Genomic DNA, 25,872 nt, shown 5'->3' with positions numbered 1-25,872 from the left:
CAATTTTAAATATTTTGAAACCGCCGTTGTCAGATATTTTTAATGATGCTCGACATAACAATTCAATTTAAATAGAAAAAAATCGAGCTTATCTTGAATAAAGAAATCGATTAAAAAGATTATTTGGTTTCAGCTCTGATTTTTGAAAAACAGCTCCATCGCCAAACGGTTGAGCTGCAGAAATGGCGGAGCAGTATTTTTTTTTTAAATTTACATTAGTATATTTTTATAATTACAAGTCGGTCACTCTGTACAAGTTAGTAGTCGCAAAGAAATAAAAATTAGCAAGGTTGTTAATGGATAAATAGTATTGATTGGAAGTTATTATTTTCATAATTGAATCTGAGTAGTTGTTTTAAATTATTTATTTGAATTGCATACGCCGACGTACGGTCAAAAGCATTGATTCGTGCTGTAAGATGGATACCTTAGAAAACCAACTTAGGCAGTTGGGAGTAGTTAATAGTGGATGTGAAGATGCGTATGTGCGAACTGGAAAAGTAGCTGCTTTAGTAGGCAATTTACAGCAAAAAGTGAGTGCAGAGCAGAGTGCTAATAATCACAGTAAGGTATCAAGTAAAACAGCACCAAGCATTCCTCCAAAGCCAAGTCGAAGATCAATTGAAATGCCGCAGGTGATGCAGTTTTTAAATTATTGTGTTAAGTTAAGAAAATTGTGCATTTTATTTAATATATTCACTTACCAGGTTCCACTTAGCAAGCAAGTTATGGACACTCAAGAGCCATTGTTTTCTCAGCCACTACAGAGTTTGGAATTCGTTGCCCATAAAGAAACTACAAAAGCATTAATACTTTCGCGCAAACAGCCAATCGATGCTATTCAAAATGGGGAGAAAATAGGGTGTAGTCAATCCACATTGGACAATCCAGCTGTGCTGGAACAGCAACTGGAAGCCTTGGCATATCATAAGCTTCAGATGGAAAAGAGAGGTCTCTTAGGATCCAAAGTTCAAACGAAACCAAACCCAGTGACAAACATTCCAAGCCTATCATCAACATCTCTTAGTGCCCACAATTTAACAAGTTATGATGGGTACCGCAGAAATCTCAAGAAACCCCATAACGATAAACTTAAATCGTTCAATACACTATCGGAATATAGTGGCACTACGGTCTATTCAAATATGCTATCATCGCAATCTACTCATAAAAGTAAGTTGAAATTGATTAATATTTTCGTTACTCTTTGTGAGAACTTTATATTTTAACATATATTTAATTTTTACGAAATATATATCTCGACCAAAACAAATATATTATAATAATATAAGTATAATTTTGATAAAATGTAAATCTGATCTCAGAACTGCATATAGGGTAATCCCAGAAACTTTTTCGCGAGATAAAAAAGGATGTATTTTCTCTTAAAAAGACTTTCATTTAGAACTTAATCAACAACATTATATCTCAAATACCCCTTGTTCCGTGTTTTTACGGTTTTTTTTTTTAGATTACAAAAAAACACCTTTGTCGCACGAGACAAACAAACCCCGGATGTGTTACTTGCCTCCATCTATTCAAACGTAAAGCTTAGAGAATCATAAGATGATGTTATAATGTGATTAAATTTAGGAGTGAGAAGATTTTAAATCTTCAAGCGCTGCCCTTAATTATTTCTAACTTTTAAGGAGGCATCTCCGACCCTATAAAGTATATATATTCTTGATCAACATCAATAGCCGAGATGATCTAGCCATGTCCGTCTGTCTGTCTGTCCGTCCGTCTGTCCGTATGAACACCTAGATCACAGAGACTATAAGAGATAGAACTCTAATTTGTTATGTTTTCACTCAATTCAAGTTTGTTTCAAATTTTTGCCACGCCCACTTCCGCCCCTGCAAATCAAAAAAATCGAATAACAAACGTAATTTTAAAGCTAGAGCTGTGAATTTTGGTTTATACAATAATAACAATAGTATTTATGAGTCCTATCTGCGAGCAGATAAAAATTGTGGAAGTTATTAAAGAAATACTTTTGTATGGATAAAAACGCCTACTTACTGGGGTCTGAGTTGCTTTGACTGTCAATCTGGTATATTGTGCCGTCTATGGTATATTTTGAATGTGGTACTATATAGATATACCAAATATACCACTCGGTATATTTTTGGTATATTTTGAAAATAATACCGCAATATTTTGCTTTTATTCAAAATTGGTAGCGGGTATCTCACAGTCAGAATACACTGTAGATTTCTTACTTGTTTTGTGATAAGTTTCTTCTTACAAATTATAAAAGTGCGTATAAAAGTGAATCTTAAACAAATCTTATTTGAATTTTTTTAAATATTAGATTTAATGTGCAATATTGAACTCAGTTCGCTAAAAATTGAAATATTATATTACATTAAAAATAAGCATGTTTGTGAGATTCATTATTATGGGTTTTATTTATAGTTAAGTGATAACAACAGTTGTGTATGTGTTTTAGACTTGGATTTAAATCATTCAACCACGGAACAATTACATGGGCAACTGTCAATTTGCACAGCGCCTATGACAAAAAATATAAACGATGAATTACGCACACCACCAAGTCCAGTGAGCTCTTCATATAGTGAACTTCGACGTGCAAATGATCCCTTCAATGAGGCAGCAGTAGATTTAGAAGAAAGTAGTACAATCCAAAAGCCAGGATCTGCTTACGAAAATTATGGAAAGCAGTGCACACAAAACACAACAACGGTAAGCTGTCATATTGTTACGTTTATTCTTGAATAAAATTCACTGATTTTACTTGTCTAACATTAATAAATGAGTATTTGGGACGCTTACATATATATATAATTTTTTCGACAGCACTTGATGTTTGCACGCAGATCAAGTTTGTTTCAAATTTTTTTCACGTCCACTTCTGCTCCCGCAAATCAATAATAACAAAAGTAATATCTAAGCTAGACGAATTTTGGTATATACAATAATAACAATGGTATTTGTGATTCCTGAAAATTTGGCTGCGATCAGATAAAAATTGTTTAAGTTATTAAAGAAATAGTTTTGTATGGGCAAAAACGCCTTCTATGTATGTGTTGTATGTATGCGTATACGTATATACATACATGCTCGCCTCTATATTTGTATCTCGGTTTCGGGGTATAAACTTTTTTTTTTTTAATCGTATTTACAATAATTTTAAATAAAAATTGTGTTTCTTATTAAAGAAATATTTTTGTTTGGGAAAAACGCAACGCCTGCTATGTATGTATTGTATGTAAGTATGCGTATACGTATATACATGCTCGCCTATATTAGTATCTGTTTGCATAGAGGGTTCATAAGCAATGCGATAGCTCTGGTGGTAGAGTGCTTTTTTTTTAACTACCTGGTTGGTGGGCTCGAGTTCAAATCCCGATCGAGAATACATGCATATTTATTTTTAATATTTTGAGATTATTACCGCAATATTTTGCTTTTATTCAAAATGGGTAGCGGGTATCTCACAGTCGAGTGTGCTCGACTTTCTTACTTGTTTCAATTATAGCAATGTGCAGCTTATCCGAAGTTGGTTTCTACATTATTTTCAATTTCTAAAAATTTGCCGACTTTACGATTTTTTCCATTTCCAAAATTTTGCCGATTTTTACATTTTTTTCTGTTTCCAAAATTTTTCCAGATTTTTACTTTTTTCAATTTCCAAGATTTGGCCGATTTTTACTTTTTTTGAATTTCTAAAATTTTGCCGATTTAAATTTTTTTTTTAATTTCCAAAATTTGCGAATTTTACAATTTTTTAATTTCCAAAATTTTGGAGATTTTACAATTTTTTTCAATTTAGAAAGTTTTTACATTTTTTACACAAATTGAAAAATTTTCAAAATTTTGCCGATTTTTACATTTTTCAATTATCAAAATTCTTCCGATTTTACAATTTTTTTTCAATTTTCAAAATTTTCACGATCTTACAATTTTTCAATGTCCACAATTTTACCGATTTTTTTAATTTCCAAAATTTTGCCGATCTTACAATTTTTCCAATTTCCGAAAATTTGCCTATTCTTACATTTGTTCATTTTCAAAAATTTTTCCGATTTTTAAAATTGTGCCGATTTTGTTATTTTTTCCGCTAAAGTTGCTCGTTCACTCAACCATTCATTATAGTATTTTATTTTATTTATTTATTATTTATTTAATTTAATTTAATTTAATTTAATTTAATTTTTTTTTTATTTTTTTTTTCGATTGTCTTGCTCGCGGCATTATATCGTAATATCGAGTATGATGCGTTACACTACTATAAGTTCAGCCATGTCGGTGGAGGAAAATTCGCGCTGTGGAACGGGATAAAAAGTATCCTATAGCAGTCTCCTGGCTCTAAGCTATCTCCCTACCAATTTTCACTCAAATCTGTTCTGCCGTTCTTGATTTATAAGTGGTGAAACTATATAGACTTTCTTTTATATATAGATAGATTATCTACCAGTTCTACCAAGATTAGTCCAAAATTTATAAGAGTGATAACGTTTAATCCGATGACCACATCTACGTTCTAAAATATTAAAACCCATTTGAACTCTTTTTTTTATAATTATTGCAGTATTATTCTGGTAAAACATGTACGGATTTCTATGGATATGGTGGATTGTCACAGGTACGTTTTAAATGGAAATTAATAGAAAATGAAAAGCTCCTGTTGTTTTTTGTTTATACTTTATAGTTAATATTCAAGATTTGTTTTGTATTCGACACCTCTTCGAAGTTTTAATGATTGTCTCGATTTCTAGAGTTCTTCTACTTATGATTCGATATACGAGCCCATAAATCCCCGGATGTCCAACGATGTACTACCCCGAGCTAGTTTTAGTACATATGCTAATATTAATCAATGCAAAATGCCGCCAACTAGTTCGACTTGTGAAGACAAATCTTTAACCACAAATTGTGGAAACATAGACACAAGCTCCATTGAAACTATAGATCCTAGTAATTGTACTAACTACTTGAAAAGAAGTACGATTAACGATAATCACCGTCACTATAACTTAACATCTATTGACTCAGTAGACGAAGTGGAAAATTATGGTACGTATATAAAATTTTTTGCAATGTTTTTTTTTTATCATTCAGCTTCATGTACTTTGTTTTTTTTTCTAGGACGTTGCTTTAAATGCGGAGATCGCGTTTTGGGCGAGAGTAGCGGCTGTACAGCAATGGATCAGATTTATCACATTTCGTGTTTCACATGCACGGAATGTCAAATTAACTTGCAAGGCAAACCATTTTATGCGTTGGAAGGGAATCCGTTTTGTGAATATGATTATTTGCAAACACTAGAGAAGTGTTCGGTTTGCCTCAAGCCAATTTTGGAACGAATTTTAAGGGCCACTGGGAAACCGTATCATCCACAATGCTTTACTTGTGTTGTATGTGGTAATAGCTTAGACGGTAAGCACATTATTATTAAAAATATGTATGTATCATACATGGTCTTTAACTCTTCTTAAATTTATTTCATTTTATCAATAGCGATTCCATTTACGGTAGATGCCACTAATCAGAATTATTGTATTGCTGATTTTCACAAGTAAGAGATTCTATTTATAAAAATATAGATCTATAATCTAAAAAAAAATTTGAGTTTAGAAAATTCGCACCTCGATGCTGTGTATGTTATGAGCCAATTTTACCGGAATCTGGTCAGGAAGAAACTGTCCGAGTGGTTGCTTTAGATCGAAGTTTTCACTTGGAGTGTTATAAATGCGAGGTCCATTTAATCAAAAAGTATAATTTTTTGTTGCGACTAATATTCAAAATTTCCCCCTATCTTAGGACTGTGGTCTGTTATTATCTTCGGAGGCTGATGGTCGGGGATGTTATCCTCTAGATGATCACGTTTTGTGTAAAAGCTGCAATGCCCGACGTGTACAGGTTTTGACAAATCGTATGACCTAAGTTTTCGATTTATTTATTTATTATCGCATTTATTGTACCAAAAAGTTCGATGATAAAAAAAGATATAAATAAAATAAATTACACAACTCAATTTTTGTATTACTTGCTTTATTTGTTTACTTTTAAATTCAAATTACTGTTTTATATGAAACGATCAATAATTTCACGCACTCTTTGATTTCTTATTTGGCAAAAAGCTGGTCGATTTGATAGCGCACTTGTGTTGAGCAAACAATCCTTCGACGGGCACACATCGACAATCACTGATGGTTTCAGTCTTGAACAGCGTGTCCGCAATGGATGATGTGACTTGATTAAGAACCTTCTTTTGATCAGGACTCTTTAGTCTATCAAAGTTCTGTGTGGTAAATGCCCAGCCTCCATTGTTTAGTACAAAATCGATACCCATATCATTCTCAAACTGTAATTTTGAGCGTTTCTTGTTATCCTTTCCATCCAAAGTTGCAACTAAGCGTGCATTAAAACCTAAATATATAAATAGAATTATTTAATATTAATATGTGAATGCAAGATATGATACTTACCAACTAGTTTATCAGCAGGAACACCTTCCAAAGCAAGCCCCTTGATTGGAGCTATCAAATGAAGCTGAGCGCCGTCAAACTTGGTTAAACTTCCAGTTATGTGAGCTCGAACAAGTTTCCACTATAAAAAATTAACAATTTTAAATTATTTTATAATTTGGCATCAATATTTTCTTTAATAACTTTTTGCTCTCTGTATTTTGATTTGGAACCCTAATATTATACCTTACTGTAGTAGATTTTTATAATTAAACCTAAATTAGTTTAATTAGTGCTTTTCACTCCACGTATAACTATTACCAATGCTTGCTCTTCCGTAGTGTGTGTGCGAATTGCAATATCTCTATACCGTTTCAAAAAATTTATTTTGTGTTGTCCGTCAACAAGCCTGTGCTTTGTATCGCTGGGTCCTTTATGGTAGTGCCGTTAGTACGTCAAGTATTTTATTTGATCGCAACCAAATTTTCAGGATTCATAAAGACTAAGTTCTTAATGTGTGTACATGGCTGATTCTAATAGGGTCGGAGATGCTACTTTAGATACAGAGATTTCTTGTTGGAATTAACAAATAATATTCTAACTTATAATAATTATATGTGGCTTTGTAAGTATTTGTATTTAAGCTCTGTGCTAGTGAAATGTTGATATTATATAGCAATCCATCTTTTTAAACTTACCCAATTGCTGTACTCCAAGGAATCACTGCGAACTCCAATAATGCTCTTTGCCGCTCCCGCACGGAACGGATAGTCCAAGGCCAAACTAAAAGCATTCTCATCGGACTGCGGCACAATTGTTTTGACAAATCGTTCAAGCAATTTGTATATGTCTAGTACTCTTTTATCGGTGATGATTTGCTCGACACAATTATCGCAGAAGTTTTTAGGCCCATTTACCTGAACATTCGCTACATTGGCCTTGTAATTGATCTTCCCATTATCGCTGGTGAGCAGCGCTGGATAACGCTTCGATTCATCAAAGGCAATGACACCGACTTGTACATCAGTGAATCCCCGACTCTTTAATGCATCGCGAATCTCCGTAATGGCGGGTGCAACAAGTTGAGACAAAACCTTTGGCGTTACATTGACATCAACAACGAAAACCAAATCGGCTTTGTTTGTCGGCGTTTTTACAGTGAACTCTTCGCCCAACTCACGCTGCCCCACAGCTCCGGTGCACTTCAAACAACGCGGTGGTAGCAGAGACAATTGTTTCAATTCTTTTAGAGCCGATCCGTAAGCCAAGGCAAAGTTACAAGCTACCGATTCCTTGTCCTTCTCGGCAGCGTCTTGAACAGCTATGTCGCACTCCTTACGATAGGGTCGAGGATCCAATTGTAAGTAATTAAGGGCCAATGTTGATTCAATTCCAAATATTTCACTACATATTTCATTGCGCACCACTTGTTGTTCGCCTTTAGAAGATACTGGATTACATTTGCCAACGCCATAATCATTACCGAAAGTAGCTGAATCGATTGCGATGGTACCATCAATTAGCAGAAAATCGTCATATGGTTCAGCATTGCCGTTCCCAAGCAATCCTCGTGTTTTGCTGGTATAGAATCCGTCAACGGTGACTTGGCAAACCCTCAAATCAGTGGTACAGGTGATCGTTACGCCGTACTCGGAATGGAGATAAACACCGTAGAATCTACGCCAGGCATGAATGCCAGGAATATGTTGTGGATACTCAACTGGTTTGCCATTCAGTTTAAGTGCAACTGTATCGCTAACTTCAACAAAGTTGCCGTCTCTGTCAGTCAATGTGATGGCCTTCAGTTTGCTTTCGCTGCTCAGTTGAACGATGACCGTGAAATTGCTATCGACACTGTCCTGAACGAGTACATATCGACAATTACCGGGGTAGGCATAGCTCTGACCATCGAAAGTAAACACATGTTGTCCATCTACAATCTGACCATGCAGATCAAACTTCTGGAAGATAACCGAATATAGCCAAGTTGCATACAAATTTTTGCTCACAGTGTTCTCCCATTTCTCATTAAGTAGGGCATTAATCACGCTCGAGCGGAATGACAACAAGGCAGGCAAGTTTATCAATTTGTCCAACCACGTTGGCAGCGTAATAGCAGTCCAACTCTCCAAATCTGCGACAGGTATACCACCACCTGGCTTAGAGTTCTCGAGAGCCAACCAAATGGAACGCAGCGATTTTATCAACAGCTGGGACAATTCGTTAAGCACCTTTTCATCATTGATAGGCTGTTGTTTTAATTTCGCTTCTAGATATGTCTGCAATTTTTGTAAGAATTCTTCTGTATCTGGTGTCTGTGGTAAAATGTGCAATTGATCAAAGATATTGTTCAGCACTTCCAATGTCTTTTCAATCAATTTGAAATGCTTAATTTGTTCAATTATTTCTGTTCGTATAGCTTCGAATGTTGGCAATTTACTTAAATATTCTTTAAGCTCAACAATGATATAATCGGCGCTATTGATAATTGTCTTGATTAATTCTTGCACTGCTTCACTCACTGGTTTTAGTGATTCATGGAGTGCCTTTGCGTAATTCTTTAGCACTGGTCCATATTTTTCCAGACCCGCAACGACGGTTTTGAAAACTTTTGTGTATACATTAAGGAATTCCTCGCGAAGATTCTCTTGAATTTTGGTCACTGACACAACGAATTGTTCCCATGCTTTCAATATTGAATTCTTCCATAATTCGTTCCAATTTTTAAGGACTTCTTCAAGAGTCTTGTGCAACTCTTCAAAATGCTTTGCAAATGCTTTTGAAATTTCATTAATGAATGCGTTTATCTTTTCAATAAGCTTTCGGCTGGATTTGGATAAAAATCAATTATGAAAAATATTAATATTTGATATTGATCATAATAACGAAGTGTCGAGAAATTTTATGATAAACATATACATACTTACATATGTACATATGCAGGTTACTTCATTTTAAAAGCTTGATAAAATTAATTAATTATTATTTTTTTCTAACATTTTTAGTTTTATAGACATTAGGAGATGTGGCTACCAATTTCATTTAACTGATACTCTTAGATTTAAGAAATTTTGAACAACTTTCGACGCATTTATTTTTATTATTCTATTGGCTTCATTGAATGAAACGTTTGTGTCGATTAGAAATCAGTTATGTACATATGCAAATATGTAAGTATATATAATTATATATATGTAGTTACTTACGTGCTATCAATAATAGATGCCAGTGTTGGATCAACTTCTAATTCACGAATTATGGTTTCTGCTTGATTTTCGTAGCCGTTCAATAATTTATCAAAATCTGGTCTACTTTGTTTGATGAGTTTGAGCTTTTCTCCAAAATCGCTACGAGCGTTATCGAATTGTTTCTTCAGCTTTTCTGTTACCTCTTCGGATTCCTTTTTCAATCCATTTTTGAGAGTATTCTTCATTTGAAACATAAAAAATTCGTAGGATTAATTTAGTTTGTAAGTATAATTTTAAAAGTGAGAATGACAAATAAAATATTTAAAATTAATTTGTATTAGTAATTAGTGCATTAGTATTTATATATATTTTTTATATTTTTTCTTTATTGTGAGTATTGTTAGTTTATTCTATTGTCTATTTAATTGATTGCGACGACGACCAAGCAATAAAAAGTACAAACAAAACGATTAAGCGAATCGAAAAACGTGTGCAATTTTTAGAGTGGAAACTGTGAAAAACAACCCACTAAAGCAACTAAACTCATCGCTACGCTGAATGGCTCTCAAGCAATTTTGAGCTGTGAGCAAGTCTTTCGAAAGGATTCTAATTAGTTTGAAATTAATATAACAAACATATAGTAAAAAAGCTAAGTCGAGTGTGCTCGACTGTGATGTACCTGTTAACCATTTTGAATAAAAGCAAAATATTACGGTATTTTTCTCAATAAATACCATAAAATACTCAAAATATGTCAAATGGCATATTTGGTATATTGATATGGTACTACACTCAACCTATACTATAGTGTTAGCCAAAGCAACTAAGACCCCTAGTAAGTAGGCGTTTTTGTCCATAAAAAGGATTTCTTTAAGAAATTCGATAATTTTTATCTGATCGCAGAAATCACAAAGATTCTAATTATTATTCGTGATTCGTGACTAGCTTTAAATTACGCTTGAAATAAACTTGATCTGCGTGCAAACATAACAAATGCTGTCGAAAATTACAGCTCTATCTCATATAGTATCTAAGACCCAGTGATTTATACGGACAGACGGATATGGGTAGATAGTCTCGGTTGTTGACGCTGATCAAGAATATAGGGTCGGGTCCTTCTACCTGTTACACCACCCTATCTTTTATTTAGTTAAAGACGTTAATTGTTTAATCTTTGCAGTTATTAAAAGCTGAATGGTTTCGAAAATATTTCAGTCTCTCTCTTCCTGTAGTCACAAATTATATGATTATACTTTCTAGATTTTCTAGCGTTGCATTTTTTTGTTTTATTTAAGCATGTGAATCGCCATGGATTTTGTTTAGAAAATTGTAATGCATTTATTGGAAACCTTTTTAATATTCATTTAAATGCGAAAAATTAGTTAAATAAAATGGTAATATTGCGGAACTTTAATAAATAATAATACAAAAATCATGAATACTATTTTTTACTTTCAATACCTTACAATGTTAAATGTTATAGTTAAAAGTAGTTAACATTTTCTTAGAATTCATCGTAATTAACTTACCACGAATACTTTGAAATCATCTTCATTGACTTTGTACTCAGTTTGTAGGAAATTGGCTGCATCGAGAGAAACACGCCCGTTTGACACTGATTTTCCACTTGCACCTGTGACATCAAATTTGAATTCCTTGCCCAGTTTAATTTCAGCATTCGCATTAATTAGACTTTGCTTATTCAATGAGATCTTGACCCAGTTCGGTTGCAGTTCGGAAATAATTTCAATAGGGTTCTGTCCAGCTAAGGCTTGCAGTTTTGAATTGATTTTCGTTGAATATTTCTTCCAATCGATATCGGCACTCACTGCAATAATCTGCTTGTTGAGAGCATTGACTGTTACGTCGACGTGATCTTTATTTGCCAAGATGTTAGCTCCAACATTTAGATCCAAGTTGTTGCTTTTCAGTTCGGTGGATGTCCTGAACTCCTTTTTGTCGACGTTTAGCGCTGATTGCACGTTGATCTCATAATTAAATCGGAGACCCGATGAATAAATTTTGTGATTCGATGCAATATCAAAACCGCCAATGGGACTTTGTTGGGCTTGAGTATTTCGAATTTGATTAAAAGCAATTATTTTCTGTTCGGGTGATTTAAATATGTCAAAAGTAAATTCGCTGTTCACAGAGCGCTTATTGCGATCCGCATCAAATGTGCCCGAGACAGTTAAAGGTCTGATAGTGGGATGCTCGATTTTGAGTTGCAACCGGGAGTTTATGGCGACGTGTTCCTCACCAGATAAATCCAAAATGGCAGAGATACGCGCAACATCATTAGGTCGCTGCAGTTTATCAATATAAAATGCAGCCGACTCCTCGTAATGACCGAAGAGCTTGCCATCAGTTGGCAATGTCTGTGTGCTCTCGAAGAGAATTTGTCGCTTTGGTAAAGTCAATCGAATTGTGGAGCCATTGGGTAAGAAGTTAATATTTAACTGATATTTAAGATTATTACCGGAGATGTGACCATCTAGACTGTATTGATGCTTAAAGCCTTGTCGTCTGCTCCTCGACTTCCACTCCAGCTCATATGGATAACCAATCTCTCGCAAATCCATCAAGACGAGTATTCCATGCTCCGAAGTATCCAATTGTTTCTCATCAATGGTCAAAGTAGATTGTGCCTGAATATTCATGCATTGACGCTTCTCTTCGCATGTGGATACCTTCAGATTAAATTCCTTGTTAGTTAGCTTTAGTGTGGCAACCACATTTGTTGGTCCAATATTGCCATTTAAACTATAGGAGGCCCCAACCTCTTTCTCCGTACTGAGGGCAAAGTATTGACGGGTTAACTTAAAGCTACTCGAAACGGTTTTACCCCGCTTTTGGAATTGACCCTGTCCTTCGATAATAGCCTTATTTTGATCCTTCTTTAGGTTATACGTGGCTGTGCCCGATATGATAACATCTTGGGCATTCTTTACGCTAACTTTGATGCTCTTGTTCTGTGCCTTGATGTCCAGCACATAGCTGTCTAGCTGCAGTTTCTTCGAGTTCCAGTCCCCAATGATATAAAATTCATCAATGGTTGTGTACGATGATTCCAGGTTGAGTTTGAAGTCCAAGTCGGCCAGGCTTTGTATATCGACACTGACCTTTGCCTTACGCTCACCCAAAATTTCGACAATGGCCACTACCCCGATGGGCTGAGATTTGGGTAGATTCAGGTGCAGCTCTAATCCCTTCTTGTGTGGCGCACCAAACCATTTTGAGTCCAATTCGTACTTCTTGCTTGCATCCTTAACTTCCAAACGCACTGTATAGGTATCTTCGCCCGCCTTAGTCGACTGTATGTTAACCTCTAAGTTCTTGATCGACTCATGACTAGTATCAAGTTGCCATTGTACTGTTGCAGTTTTTGTATTTGCTACAACATTTATATCGATGTGGTGCTTGATATACTTGTCACCAAATTGGGCATTTAAGGTATTTTCCCACTTGCGGTTACTTTCTGCTGCGTCTTTTTCGTTTCGGTAGCTACCATCGAATTTCAATGGAGCAGCTAGCCAATTGCCTTGTGCATCAAAAGTATAGCTGCCCTGATGAGCAAATCCCTTCCAGAAGGTGTTAATACGTGTGAAGTGTCCATCAGCCGTCTTGGTATTCAGATCGAATTCCACATTATAGGGTCCACTGCCGCCTTCGACGGTTCTTAAGAGTTTTCCATGGCTGTTGAGCTCAAAGCTTCTAAAATTGGTTTGTGGTGCTTGCAGGTCAGCTTGCAGCTCATAGGAAGCTGGGACTCCATTCAGCTGCTGTCCTACGTGAAGCTTACCATTTAGATTCGCTAAGATCCGATCACCAAACTTGAAAGAGATGCGGCCATTTCCTTGCTGTGTGCTATAGTCGTCAACAATAATCGACAATTCAACGGGCAATTGATTTTCCACTAAATTTCCCTGCACAGATAGACCAGCCTCTGTAATTTGAAGGCCACTTTTTTCTTTAAGATTATGCTTAACATGGCTATTAAGTTCCGCTTTTTTGCCATTAAATGAGGTCAAGATTAGCTGAGCATTTGATGAAAATTCCTTTGTCTTTGTATTCAATGTATCTAGCGTAGTCTTTAATACGATTGAACGCTTCTCTTTGTTGCCAGGCTGTTGTTCATTAACTTGTACATTTGCCGTGCCTTGAATGAGATGAGTCTTGGGGTTTGTAGTTATATGTCGATTAAGATTACCATCATAGACGTGTCCATCGGGAGTAACCAATGTGAATGCACCTTGAATATCACCATTGCTTCGCCAATCACCCTTCAATGCGCCATTGGCTTCGAGAGATACCTTTTTGGTGTCTGATTCGAAAATATTTTTCGTTGAGAATTTTAATTTATCGATTATATTTTCAGTTTTGAAATGCAATTTTGTGTCGCCGTTGATTTTGATCGATGTATCGATATCATATTTTGGTGACAATATTTGGAATTTTGAGTCGACTTCGAATTTATGCTTGGGTTCAACTTTTTGCGTTTCTATGATTGCGGTGAGCTCGCCTTTGCCATTCTTGGCGATTTTAAAATCACCCTTGGCATTTAGTTGGTTCTTAAGTACGAGATTAAATTTGGCCGCAGACACTTTGTCCAGTGGATGCTGTGATTCAGTTGTCAGTTTGATGAGCTCTGCATTGTCGCGGCTTACACGGAATTCGCCATTGGTTTTCTCGGGAGTTCCTAGAGCTTTGAATATCCATTGCAGGGCTTTTTCTTTGCTACGAAATTGTGCACTGCCTTGCAAATCGATGTGGACGTCTTGTGCAGTGTAGCGCTGTCCCAGCTCACCCTTAACTGTTATCAATGTACCCCAGGATGTGATAATGCTGTTATCCACAATTAATAGATTGCCATTTGCATCGCACTTGGAGACAACTTCGATCGAGTGTTTATTGAGCTTTGCCTTCGCCAACAATTCGTAGTCACCTGTTGTCCTTTGATTCGACTGATATTTAACATTCACAGATACCTGATGATTCTGATCACGAATTGCTGTAGCATCGAACTCTAATTTGTTCACATCGAAATTCGTGACGACTTTAGCAGAGGCATATGGCTTATTCTGATGGTCAACCCGCAAATCTGATAAAAATTGAGACGACGTTAATGTATTTGAGTTATCGCCCTTAACGAACTTTAGCGCCGATGTACTTGTCAGAGTCCAAGTGAAAGCCTGACCAATCAGCTGTAAGTCATAGGCATTATTGCCAATTTTGGCTTGCACCGAACTGCCGTAAACATTATTAGGTGTTTGCTCATTATTCACAAAGAGAGCCGCTTCATATTGACCATTTTCCAACTTAAAATTGCTCTTCACCAAATATGATTCCTTTCCTGGAGCAATATGCAATTCAGTACTTAAAGCATTTGGAGAAAGGTCAGCCCAACCATTTATTACAATACGTTCATTACTTGGGCTTAATAATTGGAAGTTTTGGAAACTAAAGCGTGCCTGCTTGTCGCCCGATTTCTGTACATTAATTTTGCCATCGGCGCGATACCCATTGATATTGTTGACAATGCCATTTTTGTCGTGAATCTCAATTAGTGGTTTGTATTCATTACCATGCTTCGAAAAACCTATTTTACTCCTCTTTACATCCTTGTTCTGTTCGTATTGACCGTAAACTACCAACTCTGTATTATCATTTGTGATGCCAGCCTCAACGGCGAGGTGAATTTGGGGATTATCAAGGGCTATCCGGCCGTAGGTCTTTGGCTTTGTGCCCAGCTCAAATGCTACACTTGTGTCATGAGATACCCTCGACCCGGGAGTGCTATATTCAAGTTTCCATTGGTGGCTACCTGTTGGGAGTGTTGACTGTGTTCCTTTGAAATTAAATTTACGTTCACTTGTTGAGTAAACAGCGAACGAAAAGGGTTTCGAAAGATGAAATTCGTCGACGTGTCCCTCACTTTGGCTATTTTCAACAGTGAAATCTTTAAGACTCGCCGAACTAGATATACAGAGATTTACCCCAACAATGTCAAGTTGATTAAAGCAATAATCTTCGTTAATTGGTTTAGATTTTTGCTTTTTGTCTGAGTTCTTCAATGGTACCGATTTCAATTGTTTGTCATTCTCAGCTATGAAAAATTCGGTATTTAACTGTACATTGACAAGTTCAAGTTTTTCGCGAGGTAAGTCAACATTCACATTGAATCCTTCTCCATTATTTATAAGAGATACTGATACATCACTGCCAGTGGCTGAATGTGCCGTGGATACGACACGAAGTCCTGTTGATAGCACCTGTGCATTGAAGCCCAGCAGGATATTCACATTAACATCAACACTGGGCACGAATTTGAAACGATATTTGGATCGCTGCCAATTTTGCTCGAGAATATCATTCACATCAACATTGATTGCAAAGTCGATTTTATTTGCCGCAAATCCTTGGGCTCCGAGTTCTAATGGTATACCCAATCCCGTGGGGTAACTCAATTCCGCATCGAGGAACAGATGGTGTGAGGTGAACTGCTTTTCAAATGACGACAATTCCTTTTTGGTTTTGTCAAATGCATCCGAGAAATATTTAATAATGTCATCTAATGTACTTGGTACATTATCACCCAGGCTCAAGAAAGCGAGCTCAGAGCCAAATAGCTTCAATGACAGATCCAAATTCAGGTCATGGATATTCTTACTGCCATATGTTTTGTATTTCTTGGCGATTTTGGTAGCATCATCAGCAATCGAGCGCTTCGAACGTTCAGCGGCCCCACCAGCTGCTTCAGCATTACCGACTTCAATAAGCTTGACAATCTCATCGAAATCTTTATTTAGCAACCCCTTTGGACCCACATAATACTCCAAGAGCTTCTCGAGGTTCTCCTGCCGCAAGTTTCCCTCAATCACATTGAAATTTGTGCCAAAGATTTCTGCAGACACATTGAATCTCGCTGATCTTGGCAGGAAACCGTGCTGTGAATAGATGAGCTTGTAATCAGTGGTGGCACTAAGTCCTAAGGCATCAAGTCTATGGGAACAGCCACGGTTGAAACTGTAGCGCCTGTAGTCTTGTGGGAACTGTTTCGTTACACGTATGTTTCCTAAGTGATAACGCTGAAGCTCGCGATTCGCATCCGTGGAATCTCGAATTACCTTCAGACTTGATGAAATAAAACTACCTACTTGATATACCTTCTCTGAGTTTACAATCTCTGAAATTTGATTGGCCAGTTCAGCAGTTGGGCAATTAACAGCTGTCACATATGCCTCGATTCGGAGCTCTGAATCCTCATTTGGATTCTTCAAGATCTCTAGTGCTTTAGAGTTTAATGCTTCATTACAATTCGAAGTGGAAAAGGCTTGTAGTGCTGCCACTCTAATGCGATTGGAGCGTCCAGAAGAAATACATTCTGTCAAAGCAGGCACCAGAGTGTTGACCAGGATATGGCTATTTCCGATGCCCTTAAGTACATATACTATGCGCTCTTCATCTTTTTTGGTGTTGGCTTTACAGTGCTTCAGACCGTCAACAAACTTCTTTGAAATGCTTTCAACAACGGATGTTTCGCACCTATTTTTCAAGCAAAACTTGGAGATCAAATTGCCAACAACCAAATAAAGCTCCTTGGGTGCATTAGACAATAGTTGAACAGCAGCTAGATTAAGGGTTTCCTTGTCCACAGACTCCACCAGGTTTAGTGATAATATTCCCAACAATTTCTCGTTTTCACTCAACTTGGTTAGCTGCTTCAAAATAGCTCTCGCCGACTCGGCAGTATTTGTGCGGAAAAGAGCATCCAGATAGACTTTACGTGCTAACACCTTATTAGGATGTGGGACAGCAGCCAATTCTAATATGGTGTCTGTATCCGAGTTGCGCAGTAATCGAATGATTTCAATAAATTTTTTAGCTGTGTCTTTTTTTACATAATCGTTAGTCGAATCAATAAGATCAGAGAGTGCTATCTTGAGAGCAGCAATATTCTTGGCTGCATAAGTTCCGTACTTCTGAAATATAATGCTAGCCTCGCGTTGTCCACTAGTTGGAGTTGGCGTTGATCCTGGCGTTCCGCCAGATCCATTTCGCAATTTAAGGCTGCTAACAACCTTGGCACTCACATCCGAGCTGCCCTTGACGCTGCCCGCAAACTTGTAAACTTCCACGAGTTGCACATGCTCGATTACACCATTCTGCAGTTTCAACTCTTTGCTATAATCCGCTTGCAGTAGTGAACTTGATTTAATGCCAGCTTGCTCATTCACTACGCCCGATAACAAGCCAGAATTTATCTGCTCTCGATAGGCACATTGGTTAAGATCACGAACTTTTGTTATTGTTTCTCCGCCACTTGCAGTCGCCGAAGTAGATGTATAGGTTGGACATAGTCCAAATACATCGACTTCCGATTTTGATTCCGATGTTTTTCCTGCTTGCAATAGTGAAATAATGGCACGTTTAATATTTAACGCGTACTCAGAGTCGGTGGCATCGCTACAAATTTCTGGTTGCACTTGACCGCTGGCCCATGAGAAGTGTACTGGTTTTTGAATATTTGTCACGAGTTTCTTCTCCAAAGACTGCTTCGTGTTAATTACCTTTATAGCACCGACTTGTAGGGTATAATCGCAGTTGCCATTAGCAAACACTTTCGCATTACCGATTACTTTAAGACTTGTATCATCAGCTTCGCTTATGATACCCGTACTTAAGCCCACCGTTAATATGCTGTCAAATGCATACTCGTAAAAATGACCCGGGGTATATTTCAATAATCCACTGTCGGCTGCAGAAGAAGAAATGATTTTCGTTAATCATTAATGATCAATTAGAACAAAGAATTGTCAGGATATCCATAGGGAAAGCAAAATCTTTATAAATGTTGTTCATAATACATATAATATGCTCACAATTTAATAGAAAATTTAAATTTAAACTTATATATTTATTTTATTATATTAAGAATTTATATGTTTTAAGCATTCATCAAATTGTGATATATTCCATGAATGCCTATTTATTGCTAATACAATGGTTTTTTGACTTAAATATTCTTTTCGATCGCTCAAAAGGAGGTTCCCGAGTAATTGCATATATCTCAGATTTTTGTGCCCATAAGGAAAATTAATAATACTTACGTTTTACACACCCCTTTTTACAGCTACTATCTGAAATGTAGAATCAAAAATAATAATTAATAACTCACAAATTAACATTTCTTGGCGTGATGAATTTATAAAATTATATTACTACACAAACTATGTACAATAAATGAATATATCTATGTATGTATGTAAGCCAAAAAAGTTCAAATAACTGTAGTCATTCGTAACCATATTCCAAAAAATTATTTACATTTACGAGATTAAAACAAGTAAGTAAGTTACAGTCGAGTGTACTCGACTGTGAGATACCCGCTACCCATTTTGAATAAAAGCAATATATTTTGCGGTATTATTCTCAAATTATACCAAATATACTGCAAACATACTTAAAATATACCAAATGGTATATGTGGTATATCGATATAGTACCTCATTCAAAATATACCATACACGGCACAATATACCAGATTGTCAGCCAAAGCAGCTAAGACCCCTTGTAAGTAGGCGGTTTTGCCCATACAAAAGTATTTTTTTAATAACTTCGACAATTTTTCGCAACCAAATTTTTAGGAATCATAACTACTATAGTAATTATTGTATGCACCAAAATTCAACTCTAGCTTTAAAATTACGCTTGTTATTCTATTCTATTTTTTTGATTTGCGGAGGCGGAAGTGGGCGTGGCAAAAATTTGAAACAAATTTGATCTGCGTGCAAACATAACAAATGCTGTCGAAATTATAGCTCTATCCCTTATAGTCTCTGAGATCCAGTGTTTCATACGGACAGACACACAGACGGACAGACGGACATGGCAAGATCGACTCGGCTGTTGACGCTGATCAAGAATATATATACTTTATAGGGTCGGAGATCCCTCCTTCTATCTGTTACATACATATCCTGCCTGCACAAAGTTATAATACCCTTCTACCCTATGGGTAGCGGGTATAAAGAGTAAGTTTCCTCAAATTTTACAATGAGGGTCGCCCAAAGTGATTTTCTTCGGAGCTCTTCGATGGCCCTGTTTGGTTTATCTTTTAAAACATTCTGAGTTCCCTTAAAACAGGAAAAACATCAATCTCATTGAAAAGATAGATCAGAAAAATGTTGTAATAGGCAGAAGAAGGCATCTCCGACCCAATATAGTACATATATTCTTTATCACCGCCAACAGTCGAGACAATAAAGCTATGTCTGCCTGTTGTTCTGTCCTACGAACGCCTAGATCTCAGAGACTATAAGAGATAGAGCTATACTTTTTTCGATAGCACTTGTTAATTTGAGGTAAGAAACACAATACACATACAATCATAACAATAGTCTTTATAATTCCTGAAAATTTGGTTGCGAGCAGATAAGAATTATAGAATTTATTTAAGAAAAGATTTAATATGGAAAAAAACGGCTGCTGCAGTCGGGTTTTAGTTGCTTTGGGTGACAATCTAGTATATAGTGTACTTTGTGGTTTTTTTCAAACGTACTACATTATTAATATTCCAAAACGGCATTTGGTATTTTTAGCACCTGTTCTGTACATTCGGCAAATTTTAAGAATAATAATACCGCTCTGTTTTACTTTTATTGAAAATGGGTATTGGTGGATTTTATAGTTGTTTTGTATATATTTAAGTAAGCGAAAAACTCTGAAATGCTTATGATCTAAAACTGGAAAATAAGTTTAGCTTTACCGAAAAATATATTCTTAACTTTACTTTAATTAGAATAGGTCATTGGAAAAAAGATTTGCTGAGTAGTCATGTTCACACGGGGATTTGTTTTCAACTCTATTGTTTTAACTATATCCAGTTAGTGTATCGACGAAGTTCATTAACAAATTTCCTGGAAACTTCGATCAGGCTCCAAGAGGAGGTTGGTAGTGCTGCTACCATGTTTAAATCTAGCAAACCGATTCTTAACGGTGTACATATTTCTCAGTTACAGAGTTAGGATAATACTTTTCAAGTTACCACTTTACTTTATATACTTTATACCCGCGAGCCATTGTTCATTTCGGCAGATAATCGATCTTTATTTGATTATAATAATTTAAGCTACCTTTACTACTGAAATTAAAGTCAGTGAGGATATGCCTATTGAGACCGCAAGGTTAGAATATATAGAAATAAAAAAAATTGTATTGTCAGAAATACGTATTTTTATAATCTTGCGTATATTTATGATATGTGCTCAGTTTAACATGTGTAAGATTATTATTGCGCCCTAGAATATTATTTATTATTTACTTTACTTTTATTTCCTTATTTCTTTACGGAAGTCGAATATATTTTTAAAAATGTTATTCGCAGTAAATATTTAAAAGAATGAAATAGAACATACCTGCATTGATAGCTGTCGCTAATAGCAGACCGATGAGAATGAAACTCTTAATTTCAGAACCGGCCATCCTTGCCGTCCCCTGTGGATGAGCCTGCTGAAATTGAAATTTCATTTTGCACTATTTATTTTAATTATTGTTAATTTTTAATTATTAACGTAAAATTTGATATCTCTCATTTAATTTGTTTTTTTGTTTTTTGTTTATTATAATCTACTGTTTATGTTTATTATGTTTAAGCAAGTAAATGGAGAGAAAATAATAATAAAATATTTATATATTTAATTGTTTCTTTAAATATATACTTTAATAAAATCGAAATATGTATATATTATTTATTGCACACAATAAGGATTTGGACTTCATGTTGTATTTTGTACCTTATCACTACCGAATATTTCACTGCAATCCGATTATTTTGAACATGCACAGAAGAATGCACAAAAGCGAATAACCGACACGATACGAATCCGACGACTACTGACTTCGAAATAAAGCGCGTTTTGCACTTGAACACAATTTAAGTACATCGCTTACTTTTGTGAGCTCGTCAACTTAGGAACGTTTTGTATGTGTATATGTATGTGCATATAATATACTCCACAAGCACACCCACATCAAATACATGAAATATAAACACAACTACTTACATATATATGGTGAGAGGGAGGTACGCACCAGGGGCCTTAAATTTTTCTAAACTCTGAGTTCTCACGCGGCCGACGTTGCTCTCATGCAGAGATGTTTGTTGATGATAAGGCAGACACTGAGACCACATTCAAAGCATTCGAGCCCAGCTCAGTATTTCATTATTTACCAACACATCTTAAAATAGAGATTTCGGTATATGTAATTTCATTGCGTATACTTCAGTGTAAGTACAGTGAAAATTCTCACCGCCATGCTCTCATAGTCTCATAGTCTGATAGTCGAGACATTTTTGTTCGCTCAAGGTCAGTATCCGCTTAAACAATTTGACAGTACTCTGAAAGCAATAACATACCCCAAAGGAAAAGTGTCCGCTAAATGGAATATCCGGTTAATAGGGTGTCCTCTAGGGGAGGAGGGATCAAATAAGTTCGATAACACACTTCAAACAGGACAATAAGAAGTAGGAGTAGAAGCCGATTATAAGTGTGTACCATTAGAAAAAGTATGTTACAGGTAAAAGGAGGCATCTAAGACACTGAATTATATAAGGTCCTGATCAGCAACCATAACCATGGTCGTCTGTTCGTGTAGCTCTCAAAGATTAAAAAAGATGGAACGAACTTTTTTTTACAACTCTTGTTATTGATGTACACTTGATCGACTTTTGAGTAGACACAATAATAACTAAAAACTATATGATTACTGATGATTACTATATGATTTGGTAAAGATTACATAAAAAAACTTAGAAGCTATTCAAAAATTTATTTTTATAACAAAATTGTAGATGCCAGTGCTTAATTGTTGGCAATCTGGCTAATGAAGATTTACCGTAAGGAAACTTTCACTGCATTCTTAATCAGAGTCAACAGCCTAGACGATGTAGATATACTATGTATCTACCTGTGTGAGTCTCTGTTAAAAGGCCATAAATCTCGAAGGTGTAGATTAAGTTTTTTTTTTATAATTTTTGAACAGCTCTTTGAATAAAATATAAGCTTCTATATGCTTTTTCCATAAGTATTCTAATATTAACAGTATTCCAATTTAGTATAATACATTTTAAGTACATGCATAATTATACTTAGTGTATAAAACAATATTGTACATATATAAATGTGAACTAATTGCTTTTATTTCCTCCTGATAAGAAACAACTTTAATCGTGAATTCAAATTTGTTTGAAAGCAAAAACGAGGTTCTCGTCTCGATAAGCGCACAAACGTCTCATTGTTCATTTGTGACAGAAAAAATTACAGTTCACAAAAATATTGCTTGATTGGGTTTAATAAATGAAAGTACACAAAGTTCAGTTGAGTTATATTTCTATTGAGTAACGACAAAGTTACAATCGTATCTTTAAACACATATAAGAAAGAAAGTCAACAGCCGAGCAAATGCGACGCACTTGCGTGAATTACACCAGGGAAACGACTTTAGCGCAAAAATATTCCGAAATAAAAGTGTTTAAAAATACTATAACTATAATTTACATTATAATACCTAATGATCTTCATTTGAACATTTTTATTAAAAAAGACAGAAGGAAGCATCTCCGACTCCTTAAATATAGTGAAACCTTCCTTAGCGGTCAACTCTGTTAAGCGGACTACATTAAACGACAGTGTGTATCCATTCGAAAAAGATTACCCCTAAAGATTACGGTTAAAATAGTGACCTTTAAGGAATAAGGTGTATATGCATACGAATTATTATTAAAGAATTTAATATTTTAAGCCAATCATAAGTTGATTTGATTTGTATTCAGTAATTATCATCATAAAACAAGATTTCATTACTGAGCTATTTTTTTATAATAAATAAGAAAATAAAAAAATAAAATCAAATATTCCTTGCTCAATTGATAATGTCTCAACAATTTTTTAACTTTGTGCCAATAAGTAAATAAGTGTGTAACTCTCCGATCATATAAAGTATGTATGTATATACGAGTTGCCATGCCCAAATATATGTCTGCCCATATGAAAAGTCGACTTTAGTTAAATTACTGTTTATTTAATTTTTTAATTTAAAAATAAATATGTTTCTATATTCACATTATTATTATTTTTTAATCCATATGGAACTTTTGGAGTAGATTTGCAAGCTTTTGCAATTGTTGGTATTTTAGTGGCGAGAACTGTGAATTCTAGCATTCCATGTATGTATACCAATCCAAAATTGGTATAATTCTGGACGGAAAAATGATTTAGCAGCGTTAAAATAGTGAACGGCTACGTTGTCTTGTTGAAATGGGAATTACATACGCGTACTTTCTTTTGATTACCAAAATTAAAACATTTAAAAAGAATAAAAATTGTATTGACTAGAGAATGCTCATTGTGGGACTGTAACCTAAGCAATTCACTTTAATGTGAGGATTCCAAAGACATTGTTAAGCATTTTAATTATAACTTTAATCAGCAATTGAATATAGTTTAAGGAGAAATACATACCATAGTACTGCGTGTTCTGGTGCTTGATAAGCAGTTGCAAGCGTTATCTTATCTTTATACTTATATAAAGTTCTTTGTCTAATGGAAGATATTATTATTTTAGCTAGAGATTTTCGATCAATTTTTTTAGTTGTAGAATTATTAAACAAAGTGGGAGAAAATGTAAAGTGTACATGCATTGTACGATTAATAATAATTAATAATGACGAAGTATTTTAAACATTTGAGTTCCAAAAAAGAAATCATTTATGATTGGGCAAGCTAAGATGGTTCCTGAGATTCCTTATATTCATATGCGAGCAATATTAACTTCAAGAAACGTTCAAGACGTTTTAAACAATAATTCATGATAAGGATATCAATCAATGGTGAAGAGATTGCATCGCAAAATATAAGTTAAAAATTAATAATAATTAATATTTTTTTAAAAAGTCTGAGTGTATAGTCAAAATTTGAACAATTGCGGTATAGTCAAAAAAGACTCTTGCCGATGATTGCAGTTATCAATGATCATACAATATATTGTACATATGGGCATTTCCAGGATAGCGTACGTTCATACGTCTTTAGGCGAAACAAATTATGTTCAAAATATACATTCTCCGCAACGAAAAAAATTGGAGTGGCCGTTAAAATATGGCTAGTACTTTGCAATGTCCTGTTTCCACAAAAAATGCGCAATGGTAAGTGTTAAGTGTGTGGTGTTTTGAAGCATAATGTCTTTTTAAAATCAGTAATGCAATTTGCATAACTTTGCACGCATTTTTATTATCAATTTTTGCTGTGGTGAGCTCCGTTTCTAAAATATTGGGGCGAACGTAGCATTCGACCTGAACATAACCGAAAAACCCGAGGCTTTTTGGTGCAGTGGAAATAGGCTATAAGACAATACTTTGAAATCATAATAAGTTTAATATTAACTTTTTTTCTTTACTTTTCTTTACTTCAATCGAATTTGGTTTATTTATTTGGTCTGGTAACTTGGTGCTTTCTTCAAGTAAATTATTCTTGTCGAAGAAAAACCAATGAGTTCCAAAATTTTTTATTATATAGATTTCAATTTCCTCGTATGCTTACAACTGCAGAATATACATATATGTAATAACAAGTAAGAAAGTTACAGTCGAGTGTGCTCGACTGTGAGATACCCGCTACCCATTTTTAATAAAGGCAAAATATTGTGGTATCATTTTCAAAATATACCGAAAAGAATAAAAAATACTAAAAATATACCAAATGGTATGTTTGGTATATCGACATAGTACACCATTCAAAATGTACCATAAACGGCACAATGCGCCAGATTGTCGGCCAAAGCAACTAAGAGCCCTAGTAAGTAGGCGTTTTTGCCCATACAAATAATAACTTCCACAATTTTTATCTGATCGCAACCAAAGGAACAAGGAATCATAACTACTATAGTAATTATAGTATACACCAAAATTCGTAGCTCTAGCTTTAAAATTACACTTGTTATTCGATTTTTTTTGATTTGCGGGGGCGGAAGTGGGCGTGGCTAAAATTTGAAACAAACTTGATCTGCGTGCAAACATAACAAATGCTGTCGAAAAAAATTATAGCTCTATCTCTTATAGTCTCTGAGATCTAGGTGTTCATACGGACGGACGGACAGACACACAGACGGACAGACAGACAGACAGACAGACGGACATGGCTAGATCGTCTCGGCTGTTGACGCTGATCAAGAATATATATACTTTATAGGGT

At 35.3% G+C, this 25,872-nt stretch overlaps 2 protein-coding genes and 1 long non-coding RNA gene across 4 annotated transcripts; 1 reads left to right on the top strand and 2 right to left on the bottom strand.

The window, feature by feature from the left end:
* Positions 1–246: 246 nt before the first annotated feature.
* LOC117573224 (lipoma-preferred partner homolog) lies at positions 247–6,001 on the top strand. 2 transcript variants are annotated; one of them, XM_034256257.2, is made up of 9 exons: positions 247–635; positions 708–1,173; positions 2,453–2,706; positions 4,556–4,609; positions 4,743–5,040; positions 5,113–5,403; positions 5,485–5,542; positions 5,602–5,722; positions 5,788–6,001. In XM_034256257.2, exons 1-9 carry the CDS (start codon positions 420–422, stop codon positions 5,908–5,910), a joined length of 1,881 nt encoding a protein of 626 aa, XP_034112148.1. In that variant the 5' UTR covers positions 247–419; the 3' UTR covers positions 5,911–6,001. The 2 variants fall into 2 exon arrangements, with proteins under 2 accessions (XP_034112148.1, XP_034112151.1); XM_034256260.2 differs by lacking the exons at positions 247–635; positions 2,453–2,706 and having other exon boundaries at positions 918–1,173.
* Positions 2,604–3,378, bottom strand: LOC127565780 (uncharacterized). Its single transcript, XR_007955169.1, has 3 exons — positions 3,081–3,378; positions 2,797–2,975; positions 2,604–2,733 (listed from the first exon to the last, which is right to left on the bottom strand). It is a non-coding gene; the product is annotated as an uncharacterized LOC127565780 (long non-coding RNA).
* Positions 6,002–21,532, bottom strand: LOC117573217 (apolipophorins). The gene is made up of 8 exons (XM_034256233.2): positions 21,418–21,532; positions 21,040–21,133; positions 18,733–18,762; positions 11,152–18,380; positions 9,641–9,861; positions 7,133–9,260; positions 6,456–6,576; positions 6,002–6,396 (listed from the first exon to the last, which is right to left on the bottom strand). The coding sequence occupies exons 2-8, from the start codon at positions 21,104–21,106 to the stop codon at positions 6,074–6,076; spliced, it is 10,119 nt and encodes a 3,372-aa protein (XP_034112124.1). The 5' UTR covers positions 21,107–21,133; positions 21,418–21,532; the 3' UTR covers positions 6,002–6,073.
* Between the last annotated feature and the right edge of the window lie 4,340 nt (positions 21,533–25,872).

This window comes from Drosophila albomicans, chromosome 4, assembly GCF_009650485.2.
Source record: "Drosophila albomicans strain 15112-1751.03 chromosome 4, ASM965048v2, whole genome shotgun sequence".
Lineage (NCBI taxonomy): Eukaryota > Metazoa > Arthropoda > Insecta > Diptera > Drosophilidae > Drosophila > Drosophila albomicans.
The sequence above is the reverse complement of the archived record's forward strand: the minus strand, read 5'-3'. Positions and strand labels throughout refer to the sequence as shown.